Source organism: Peromyscus leucopus, chromosome 10, assembly GCF_004664715.2.
Source record: "Peromyscus leucopus breed LL Stock chromosome 10, UCI_PerLeu_2.1, whole genome shotgun sequence".
NCBI lineage: Eukaryota > Metazoa > Chordata > Mammalia > Rodentia > Cricetidae > Peromyscus > Peromyscus leucopus.
Genome location: NC_051071.1, coordinates 91,084,504 through 91,096,276, shown reverse-complemented (window position 1 = coordinate 91,096,276; position 11,773 = coordinate 91,084,504). Strand labels below are relative to the sequence as shown.

Below are 11,773 nucleotides of genomic sequence, written 5' to 3'. Positions count from 1 at the left end.
CACTTGTCACAGAATGCACATTCAGTAATTCTATTAGCTACTACATGAAGGAATGAATGAGGGGAAAGAAATAAAAAAGAATGGCTGGTGGGTACTTCCCACAGCTGAAAGTAACCGGGCCTCAGTGGTGGGAAGATTAAAAGCCTTGCCAGGAACACCAGACGGAAGCTGGCAAAGTAGGCCAAACTCCCCCCCCCCCACTCTTTCCTCTACCCGTGCTAGTGTCTCCCGAGTGCCCCGAATGCCCCGGGCACCACACAACTACCTTCTGGGCACACCCTTCACTGGTTTCTCTTCCAACTTGCCAGCATGCATGTTTGGGTAAAGTGGTAACTTCTGCAAATTTTAGGTTGCCAGAACTGTCTCTCAAAACTTTAAGTCTCACAGAGCAATTACTAGTTATACAGGTTACCATTCTAGCTCTTTCCTGCTAGGATAACTTTGTTACTTTTTTCTTTCTCCCCCCCCCCATTTTTACCTTTGTTTCTCTGCCCCCAATCTCCACTCTTCCAGTTTCAGTCTAAGGACCAGACTAAAGAAAATACTTAGTTTCATTGTTTTCATAATTTTTTCTTTAATAAATGATTTTTTCTAAGCAAGTATGCATCAGTATCTAAAGCAGTTGAAAATGTATTAATAGACTTAAAAAGAGAAAGGAAACTCCAACGTGGGTCCAGCCATGAGATGGCAAGGCCGCATCATGGCTGCCGAATCACCCTTAGATTGTGGAGAGCCTATTTGTGTATCTTGCATCTTTTATAGACAGAAACAATAGCAGGGTACCTCGGCTTGGGGTTCTTGGCGCCCCCCAGTGGAGAGAGGCGCCTTTACACCGCATTCCTGTTAATTAGCCCTGTCAAATGTATACCAGGAGAGAAGAAACAGTACTTTAAGTTTATCACAATTTTGTGGTGAATTTCATCAAAATTAAAATCTATTTAAAAAAATCTGATGCTCCAGTTAAAAATAATCTCAAAGTTAGACAGTGAAAGTGGATGGTGAGAGATGTATAATGCACACAAAACTGTTTTGTGTTTGGATCATTCTTTGAGGTGGGGGAAAAAGGAATTCACTGTTGATTGGCATTGGTGTGTCCTGCATAAATTGGAATGAAATAGATTCTCTGTTATGCACAGCTAGCAAGTAAACTGCTTTCTGAACAACAAATTTAAAAATCCCCCCAAATTAAATATATGTTAGTTTAGGATATACTTTTTTTGTATGTTAAATCTAATGGTGGGAATGTGAGGTTAAAATTCAGTGAATGTATACATACTCTCTTGGAAATGAACTGAAGCTGCATCCTGATCTGTTTCTGAATTTTGATTTCTTTTTCTTTCTTTATTTTGAAGCAGGTCTCTCTACAGAGCCCTGGCTGTCCTGAAACTCACTATGTAGACCAGACTGGCCTAGAACTCAGAGATCCACCTGCCTCTGTCTCCAGAGTGCTGAGATTAAAGGCATGCACCACCACACCTGCTGAATCTTTTTAAGATGAAAAGTGAGCTTTTTTTTTTTTTTTGTTTTGCCAGAAAGTGCATCATTGGGTTACATTACATATACTCTCTCAAGAAAATAACAGCTTAAGAGAGCTGTGTCCGGAGTGGGGAAGGACTGAGGAATGTTAAAAGCCCTGGCTCTGGGGGATTTGTTCATTGAGTTTGTGACCTGGCTTTGGTTTTTGAGGGTATTTCTAACATTTCCTGGGACCTGAATCAGGGGCATATATTCTCTTCACTACGATTTCTTCCAAAGAGTAAGCTCTAAACTATACAGCTCAAGAAAATCTGATGTTGACATTTTCTTAAAAAATATGATCTGAAACATTCACAAGGTGAGGCCTATTGAATTTGCTTTGGAGGTTCATGAAACACGACCCCCCCCCCATCCACAACACACACACACATCCAGGTCTTCTTCTCTTCCTCTCTCTTCAGATTCCATTTTTTCGTGGGGTCACATCTCCACCGTCTCCCCTGCCAATGCTGCGAATTATTCCAAGAAAAACACCCTGCCGACCTGCCCCACACAAGCCCAGCCCTCAGCCTTTGAGCTCTTCAGTCATTGTAGGCGTTGGAACAAAACAAAAACAGGCTTAAATGAATTATTTATCAAGGTCGAGAATAATTGATTTGTGCAGGGCCGTCAGTGCTGGATTTTAAGTGTTCTCCTCTTCCTCACTTCCTGCGAGCTGACTGTGAACTGGGTCTTCAGTGGGAGGAGAAGGCACACTTCACCGGGGATGTTGCTGAGTGATGTCAGAATGGGAATCCTAATCGATAACTGACCAGGGAAGGAACAGTAGCGTTCCTCTGCACCCTCCTGCAGCCCAGGCGCCCTTCCCGCCCTTTCCGCTGGGGTCAACGGTGCCAGAGGCTCTGGGTGCCAAGACTGTCCAACCCGGCCTTGGAGCTTGAAATGGGTTGCTTCAGTGAGATCAGTCCCCAGCCGTGGGGACTGATCTCACAACCTTTGACGGGAAGGCCAAGACCTAACCTGAAATCTCCTGGGAGGGACCGCGGGGCCAACACTCAGTTCTCCCGACAAAGGCCTCCTTTTAGGCCCTCTGAGTCTCCCACCTAGACTAGTCGGTCGCCACCCACCGGGCCTAGCCACAGGTCTTTAGAGAGGTACCGGCAGGGATCCCTCAGGCCACCAGCGTTTCTCTGATAAAAGCCTGCTTGCCTTCTGAGAAAGGAGAGAACTACCTAGATGGTGCACCTTGGTAGCCTCCGTCCCTTCTCAGAGACAGCGCGAGGAAAAAGGACACCAGGATGGTACAAAACAGCTCAACATGCTCTCGAAATAACACGGGATCCCCTCAAACTCCGGATCAAAGATCGAGATGTCCCCAGGGTGAATCACCACCCACCTCCTCCTTCCAGTCCTGGGACTCACGCTTCCAAGTCGGAGGAAGCAAGATCTTAGGAGGTCAAAAACCTCCGGATACCTCCCGGGTCCTCAATAGGTCAATAGGGAAAGAGAGAGAGGGAGGGAGAGAGGAAGGGAGGGAGGAAGGGAGAGAGAGAGAGAGGAAGGGAGGGAGGGAGGGAGGGAGGGAGAGGGAGGGAGGGAGGGAGGGAGGGAGAGGGAGGGAGGGAGGGAGGGAGGGAGGGAGGGAGGGAGAGAGAGAGAGAGAGAGAGAGAGAGAGAGAGAGAGAGAGAGAGAGAGAGAGAGAGAGAGAGAGAGAAACAGAGCTGCAACCAAGCCCTGTCCTTTCCTGGATCATTTTACACCGAGTCACGGAAACGATGCCAACCATGCAGATTCATAAGGTTCTTAAAAATGGTAATTTGGAGTAAAATGTAACTCAAAGAACTTTGAATCATTCATTAGCACCTTATAATTACTCTGCTAATTAGGTTGACACGGCACTTAATCAGGAGTAATACGCCGTCTTGTCACTGGCGCTTCCCATTACTCTGACATTCAACAAGAGACAGGTTGGAGACGTCCTGAAGAAAAGCACGCAAGTTGATACCCTCCGACGAGACGGCGTCACAGTCGCGCTCTGGGTCCCAAACGGATCTGCAGTGACTGTTTCCTTTCCAAACACGCGGCCTGCCACAGTGGGGATGGAAGAACTGGAGGGAGGCGAGGGCGCGCGGGGGGGGGGGGGGAGCACAGGGTACTAGGCACCCCCGTTCCCGCAGCTCCACCGCAGCCTGACAGCGCAGGAAACCCTGGTAGCGTTCGCCACGAGAGAACGCCTCGGGCAGGGTTTTCCCGGCTCGGGAGAAAGTGTTTGGCCGGGCGTTTCTTCCAGCGCAGGCTCTGACTGCAGACAAAGCGGGATTTCGGCGGCACGCGGGATCCTCCCCGACAGGGGGTCAGGGAGGGAGACCAGTTCTGTTGGTCTCCAGGACCCGCTACCCGTCTAGGCCGAGCTGGAGCGCACGGGCTCCTGGAGGGGTGTCAGAGCTCAGAGGCTGCGGGTCCACACGGAGCTCGGCTCTGAATGTCACACACTTCCCCGTGGGGTCCCCAAGCACCCCCTTCCCCCGTTCCTTGTGTTTCCGGACTACTCAAGCGTGCTTGGGAACCGTGCGAGCGTGGCCGCGCAGCGGGCCACGGGGAACCGCGAGCTCCTCTTGCCCCTCGCGGCCTCTCCACTCTCCCTCCACCCCGCCTGAACACGGGCACCACTAACGAGTCGTCACCACGTCCCCGCTTCCCGCCCTCGGGCTCCCTTTTCCCCGCGCCCCTCTGTTCTCCCCCCCCCCAGCCCCCACCACGTCCCTGTGCCGGTCACTCGTTACAGTGGGTACCACTTGGGCCCCCAGGAGGAGGCGTCGGGCTCAGGGCTGCGGGCACACGCAGGTCCGGGTTCTCAAAAGAGCAGCGGGGTTCGGGGCGCGCTGCTGACGGGCTGGCCCAGGCGCGCGCCCATTGGCTCCTGGCACGTCGGCGTCGCTCGCGGCTGCGGGAGCGGCCAATGGGGGCGCGGGGCCCGGGCGGCGGGGGGCGCGGGCGGGGAGCGGCGGCGGGGGCCGTGACGTCACGGGAGGGGGTCGGCGCCGCCCGCGAGCCGGCGGATGACAAGCCAACGCGCGGGGCAGCGGCGGGAGTCGCCGGGCGCCGCCTGTCCGCGGTCTCCTGCGCCCGCGCCTGCTCCTTCGCGCTCCTTCTCCTCCTCCCCGGGCGCCCGCGGCCGCCGCCGCTCCGCAACTTTCCAAGAAAGTTGAGAAACTCGGCTCCCGAGCGGCCGGGTCGCGCGCCGGGCTCACCTCGGGGGCGGGGGCCGCCGGGGCTTAGCGGTCGCCGCACCTGCCTTGGCCGCCGCCGCCGCCCGGGACCGGGCAGTGGGCAGACCCAGGCGGCGGCGGTGGCAGCGGCGGCGGTGGCGGCGGCGGGGTCGCTCCGGCCGCCAGCACCTTCGCCCGGGTACCGCTCGCCGCCGCCGCCCACGTGCGCGCGGGCCCCGCGGAGCGCATCTTCGGTGCCGGCGGCTGCGTATTTTGGTTTTCTGCCTCTCATCTCTCTTTCTTTTTACTTTTTGCATATGGGAAAAAGTTGAGTCGAAAGTGTCCACCAATTGCCACGTCCCCATTATCCTCCTTTCCCGCCCCACTGTTTTTGTTTTTTTTTTTTTAAAGCAGTGTCAACGGTGGGTTTTGGTTTTTTTTTTTAAGTGTCTATTTTGTTTTACGATCGATAGTTTCCCGGCGGTTGCTGATCCGCGGAGTGGCGTGGACCTCATGTAGAAATAACAGCAATGGAAGGGGCCAGCGGGTCGAGTTTTGGAATAGACACGATTTTATCCGGTGCCGGTTCCAGCAGCCCCGGCATGATGAACGGAGATTTCCGCCCTCTTGGCGAAGCTAGGACCACGGATTTTAGGAGCCAGGCCACACCGTCACCCTGTTCGGAGATTGATACCGTGGGAACGGCGCCCTCTTCTCCGATCTCGGTCACCTTGGAGCCCCCGGAGCCGCACCTCGTGACAGACGGGCCCCAGCTTCACCATCACCTTCACCACAGCCAGCAGCCGCCGCCGCCGCCGCCGCCAGCCGCGGCTCCCGCGCAAAGTTTGCAGGCTTCGCCCCAACAGCAGCCGCCGCCGCCGCAGCCACAGTCCGCGGCCCAACAGCTGGGCTCGGCCGCCTCGGCCCCCAGGACTTCCACCTCTTCTTTTTTAATTAAGGACATCTTGGGGGACAGCAAACCTCTGGCGGCTTGTGCGCCCTACAGCACCAGCGTGTCTCCCCATCACACGCCGAAGCAGGAGAGCAACGCCGCGCACGAGAGCTTCAGGCCAAAGCTGGAGCAGGAGGACAGCAAAACCAAGCTGGACAAGAGGGAAGACTCCCAGAGCGACATCAAATGCCATGGTGAGTCGGGCCGGGCCTGCCGGGCGCTGGAGGCGATTGAGTGACGGCGGAAGGAAGGGCTGGAAGCTAGAGAGGGGCCTAGGCGCGCCGTTCAGCAAACGCACCCCAAGCTCAGTTGGTTACATTGCTAGCCTACGACCTTCAGCGACATCCAGCTCCGTTCTTTGTTTTACTTAATTGTCAATGTGCTGGGAGGAGGGTGGCCGCGGGGAGAGACAGGACCGAAGATGCTTTTCGTTGAAAACAGAGACGGACTTGAGATTGTTTGCGTGTGTGTGTGTGTGTGTGTGTGTGTGTGTGTGTGTTAGCTGAGACCTTGGGAATGGGAATGGGAGGGGTGGAGAGAAACTGATAGCGAGCTGTGGTTGCAGTCACAACTTGATATTTATCATTGAATGCAAATGCCCCCCCAATATTTTCCAAATAATCGCAGCAGTTGTCTGATTTAATGTTGGACAAATTTCCAACACTATTCTGGGAGCAATGTATTTTTACCAGCTGGTGATTAATACAGAAAAAAAAACATAGTCCATTTAAAAATAAAAACCCTTTTCATCAATACCCCCAACAAAATGTCTGCGACCTAATCAATTCTGGCCCTTTATAATAACGAAATATTTATTGAAATTAAATTTTATGGAATTGAATTTGTTCTTGTAAAATCAAGACGCCATGGAAATTATCCTTTAACATGATTTTCTTCTTGGACAATTTCATAAGTAACTGTTCTGGTATTTGCATTCCAAGAGTTTTAACACACCTGGGAGGGATTTTTCTCCCTTTACTGATAAGTTGTTGTTGTTGTTGTTATTATTATTATTATTATTATTATTATTATTATTATTATTAATGTTCAATTCTCCAGTAAAGATTGCTGTCTGGAAGGTAGAATACGGGCTCTTCATTTTACTGTTTATAGCATTAGCATAATAGTGCCCCAAACAGATGTACAGTCTGGTCTGGCGATTTTTCCCGCACCAACCTCCCCAGTGGGTCAATTAGAGAGATTATTGTTCTTCCTGCCGGGAAGATCAAGGCATGCTGCACAAACCAGTACAAACAGAGAAGGATTGACATATCGATTTCCCAGCATTTCAGCAAAAAAACCAGAGTTGACAAATAGAATCCGGAAATTTCTGCGCTGTCACCTGGATGGACTCAAGTGTTTTTTGAGCTCAGCTCAGTGTCTGGGTGACACATTCTCTCTAAAGCTTGAACAAGCTCTGGTACAGAGGAGGCCTCTGGAACCTCCAGTCCAACCTTTTCCAAATGCATCCAATAAAAGAGAAACAAAGGCTTCTAACTTCAGGTTAGCAGGGGGAAAAAAATTAAAGGCAACATGAAGTCTGGGTGTCATAAAAACAGAGTAGAAAGACTTTGGGGAGTACCAGATAATGTACCTTTGAAAAAAATAAAGAGGGGGCACATCGCCTCTTCTCAAATCAAAGAAAAACAGTCAAGAGGGCATCAGATACTGGTAGAACTCTCTCAGGCCTCTACACTGTCTAAGGCCCAGTGAAGGAAGGGTATGTGTGCCGAGTAGAGCCCCACAGATCAGCACCTGGCGTGGGAATGTGGAAGTGTTTGCCAGGTGGGCACTCCTCTCCTCCTGTCTCAGGCTAACTTACAGGGCTATATCGCTGTTTCTACCCTAGGAACAAAGGAAGAAGGAGACCGGGAGATTACCAGTAGCCGAGAGAGTCCCCCTGTGAGAGCCAAGAAACCTCGAAAAGCCAGGACAGCTTTCTCGGACCATCAGCTCAATCAACTAGAGCGTAGCTTCGAGCGGCAGAAGTACCTGAGTGTCCAGGACCGCATGGACTTGGCAGCCGCGCTCAACCTCACTGACACGCAAGTCAAGACCTGGTACCAGAACCGCAGGTGAGGGAAGCTGCTGGGCGCCTGCTGTCCAGGCCACGGTCACCAACAGTTGTCTGGCCTCTTGCCCTCTTGAGACCAGGGTCAGAGAATCAGAGCGTGTACAGTGGGGGTTTCAGGCAGGGGTTAACCACACCTCCCGATGAGGGAGCCCAGGGGCACCAGAGCCTGGATACTCTTCCCTAAATGTCTTACCATGCGGTCCTTTCTCTTGTGAAACCCGAACTATCAGGATTCCCCCTATTTTGTCCTCAAATCAGTGAAGCCACAGCTTCTCAAATGGAAACATCTGTACAGCTGACAGCGATGAGGCTGTGTGCACAGGGTACCCTTAGACCCGCCACAGGCCGACTCCAAATGTCTGCAGCAGGCGACACCACCTAGCTCTGGAAGTCCCCACAGAGCCGTCCCACCAGCCTTGACTTAGATGTGAGGCCATTGTGGAGAGCCCAGGTCCAAACCTTGGTTGCCATAGCGTGGAAGATTAGGGAAGCCCATCTGGGTTTGCGTGGGACTGGAGGCCAGGGACTAGAGAAACAGGCAGCTGGTTGACCATCCAGTCTGGAGTGTGGGGGAAGGGGAGGGCTGTGTGTCTGTCCCCTCCCTGTACAGGCTGCTTCTGCAGTCCTATAAGGAAAGAGGGTGGAGAGAGGAAACAGACCTTACCCCGTGCCACGATTCTCTAAAACAGACGCCGAGATGGTGGCTGACCTCGCCCTGGTGGCTAAGGACAAACTTGGGCGGTAAGGCTCCGTCCTGTTCGCACACCTGGCACTCGGCTCCCTGGGCTCGATTCTCTGCCCCTCTGTCCTTGTGTCCTAATCGTTCATAAGTGGGGTTGGAAATGCCCATCCAGTTGTCATCTTACCATAATTTTCTGTCTCATTACATACGGTTTCAGCCACCCTAATTCTGTCGGAAAACATTAGTGTCATTTGTAGCCAATTTAAAACCAGCGACATGTTTATTAATTTGGCAGGGGCTGCTGGGTATGGATGCTCCACCAAGCTTGCCTTCCTTCCGAGGGCGTTTGGAGTAGACGTCCCCTTTCTCTAGCTTGGTGCAACGGGGCGGGGGGGGCGGGGAGGGAAAAAAAAAGGATAACAGGTTTTAAGTACTACGTTCCCTTTGAGGAGGAAACGTCTTGAGATCCATTTCCTCCCACCTAGAATGGTCAGGGGCGCCATGCCCCTGGGAGAGCTCGCTCTCAAACGAATTCCACTTTTAAACCTCGTCGGCCCTCCCTTCCCCGCTAAGCTAGTAACGCCTGGTAAGACTGAAGGAAGAGTTGTCTCCACAGCCCCGGAGAGCACAAACCCCGAGTCGCCGCCGCCGCCCTTTGTTTCTGGTTTTGGTTTCCTCGGGTGCCATGGGGTGGGGGAGGGGCCGGGAGCCAACCTTTTAGATTGCTGGTCCGAGCACACTGGAGGAGAACTGGGGGGTCAACGGAAGGCAGCTGGCGGAAAGGTGGGGTCTCGCTTGGCCCCCGGGAAAGTTGATGCTGGACATAGTTGAACCGCGGGGCGGACGGCAGAGCCGAGGGCCAGGGGAGGCAGCGAAGCCCGTAGGGTTGGTTCCACGGGCGAGTGCCTCCCCATCGAAAGTGTGTTTTTGAAGCACTGATTGTGGGTTTGGGCCTTCCTGAGAGCGCGAGTGGGGGGAGGCTGCGGCAGGAGACTGGCACCAGGGGTTCCCCAGGCCTTCCCGGAGCAGGGAGGGCAGGGGAGCCCGGGGAGCGGCGGGCCGGGTGCGGGGACGGTCCTCCTCCTCCTCCGCAGCCGCCGCCCGCCCGCCCGCTCGCTCTCACCCGCTTTCTTTCAGAACCAAGTGGAAGCGGCAGACCGCGGTGGGCTTGGAGCTGCTGGCCGAGGCCGGGAACTACTCCGCTCTGCAGAGGATGTTTCCGTCGCCCTATTTCTACCACCCAAGCCTGCTGGGCAGCATGGACAGCACCACGGCGGCCGCGGCGGCCGCGGCCATGTACAGCAGCATGTACCGGACTCCTCCGGCGCCCCACCCGCAGCTGCAGCGGCCGCTGGTGCCCCGCGTGCTCATCCACGGCCTCGGGCCCGGGGGACAGCCGGCCCTCAACCCTCTGTCCAACCCCATCCCAGGCACCCCGCATCCCCGGTGAGGAAAGGGACAGCGCTCCAGGTTCCCATCCCGCCCCGGACAGCTGCCCCGCCTCTCCCCGCACCAGGCCAACAGGAATAGAGGCGGAGGGGGTGAAAGGAGGAGCTCGCCGGTGGGCTGGGGTCCCCGAGGACCGGCCAGCCCTCTGCTCTCCATCTGCCCCCTCAGAGGCAGGGATGCAAAGCTCCCCAGCCGCGTGGCTGCTGGAGAGAAATACTGACCCCACTGAGATGGCAACCCGTAAGTGAAAACATCCACCAAAACAAAACCCTCGAGTTCTTTTTTTTAACGAAAATGACTTTAGGGACACGCAGAAGGGAGGGAGGGGGGAGGGCTAAGAAGGGACGAGAGAAGGGCATGGAGAGGAACCTTCTAGCAGAGAGAATTGTTGCTGGACAGACAGCCTGAAGTTCACCCCAGGCAGAAGGTGGTACCCTGGACATCCACCGTTCTGCCTCAGAGCAGAGGAGGGTGACGGAGAACTTTGCACTGATTTCTCATGAGCTTTTTTTCTTTTGGAAAAGTGGCATGCTACATAATATGAAAAAAAAATGTACATTTGAAAGACTGAGTGATAAGTGATATATCATATTTATTATATGTTGTCCAAAACAGAGTCACTTATATACGTCAGTAAAAACATGATTTTTCTTTTCATGTCTTTTTGATTCAGTAAAATAAATGCTTAGACAAAAGTATAGATTTTTTTGTGATTGAAAATTACAAAAATAAAGTTTATCTTTTTTTAACAAGCGATGAAATCCCAGGGAGCTGATTTTACTTAAATTTACCGATGATGAAACGTGTGACTTGGGCGCAGGAAACACCCCTTCAGTAGCACTCCACAGAATATGTCGACTTTGGGCCGACTTGTAGACAGACCCTCCATTCTGGACGCCTGCCTCTTCTGAGCTATATGGACGACGCGTAGTGCCCGTCTTTTTTATGCGAATGGTTTAAAGAACGAATACTTGTTTGTGGACCGTTGGTGCTAGCTAATAGGCAGCCGACTACCCCTGCTGTTCCCGCCTGGACGCGACGGCTTTGCGGTGTGTGGCGATTCTTCAGTCTGCCCCTCCCTTCCAGCGCTCTTCCTGGGGCCGTGCGTGTCCCGAGCACTGGCCAGCGCAGCCAGCAGGAGCCGGGCGGCAGGCGGACACTCGGCCGGCCCTGCAGCTGTTCAGCCGCCCGCGGCTGGGCGCTTGCTCAGCCGGACAGCCTGCGAGCGGGAGGCTGCCGGGCGAGCAATTAGGGCGCCCCGGGGGACGCCGAGTACCCCGCTAACAAACCCTTGTCGCTGCTTTGATCCTTGCCTTCTTAGTCCCCGACGGCGACCTTCCAGCCCCCCAGCCCCTCACCTAGTGGCTCGCCCTAATGAGTTCGCTGTGCTTGGATCTGCGGAGCGGGAGGACGACGTCAAACTCTAGTTGAGACAAGCTTGCCAAGTCTTTTTATCTGTGCTTCTGGAAGGGCTGGCACTCAAAAATGAAAGGCCCTGCCCAGCGTGTAGAGAAGGCCCTTTCGGGCTGTGTGTGTGTGTGTGTGTGTGTGTGTGTGTGTGTGTGTGAGCACCAGAGCCAGAGCTTGATTTTAGGCTGCAGGTGCCCAGGGTTGACTCTTTACCCAGACCAGAATTAATGATTTCATGAAGGAAAACTGTAGGGATGGGGGCAGACTGGGCACAGCTATAGAGCTGTTCGTGCTCCTGTGTGGGGTCGGGAGAACTGGTCCCACCAGCACCCCTACACCTCCAGCCTCAGTTCTGTCCCAGGGCTCTGACAAAGAGACCAGAGGCACAGCTAATCTACACCCAGACCCGGCCTCCGACTTTGCCTGCTGATTTAAGCTTTGCTTTTTAAAAAACGTTTTAAAAAATGTAGTGATGTGGGAATGTGAACTGAAGAGGGTGGGAAGGAGGAAGGAAGGCAGG

At 53.8% G+C, this 11,773-nt stretch overlaps 1 protein-coding gene across 1 annotated transcript; it reads left to right on the top strand.

Annotated features, from left to right (window-relative positions):
- Positions 1–4,840: 4,840 nt before the first annotated feature.
- Positions 4,841–10,515, top strand: Barhl2 (BarH like homeobox 2). Its single transcript, XM_028867349.2, has 3 exons — positions 4,841–5,832; positions 7,488–7,713; positions 9,532–10,515. The coding sequence occupies exons 1-3, from the start codon at positions 5,217–5,219 to the stop codon at positions 9,842–9,844; spliced, it is 1,155 nt and encodes a 384-aa protein (XP_028723182.1). The 5' UTR covers positions 4,841–5,216; the 3' UTR covers positions 9,845–10,515.
- Positions 10,516–11,773: the final 1,258 nt, after the last annotated feature.

Coding starts and splice junctions, on each gene's coding strand:
- Barhl2 (XM_028867349.2), top strand. CDS start 5,217: ATGGAAGGGGCCAGCGGGTCGAGTTTTGGAATAGACACGATTTTATCC. Junction 5,833..7,487: donor GAGCGACATCAAATGCCATG/GTGAGTCGGGCC, acceptor TTTCTACCCTAG/GAACAAAGGAAGAAGGAGAC. Junction 7,714..9,531: donor ACCTGGTACCAGAACCGCAG/GTGAGGGAAGCT, acceptor GCTTTCTTTCAG/AACCAAGTGGAAGCGGCAGA.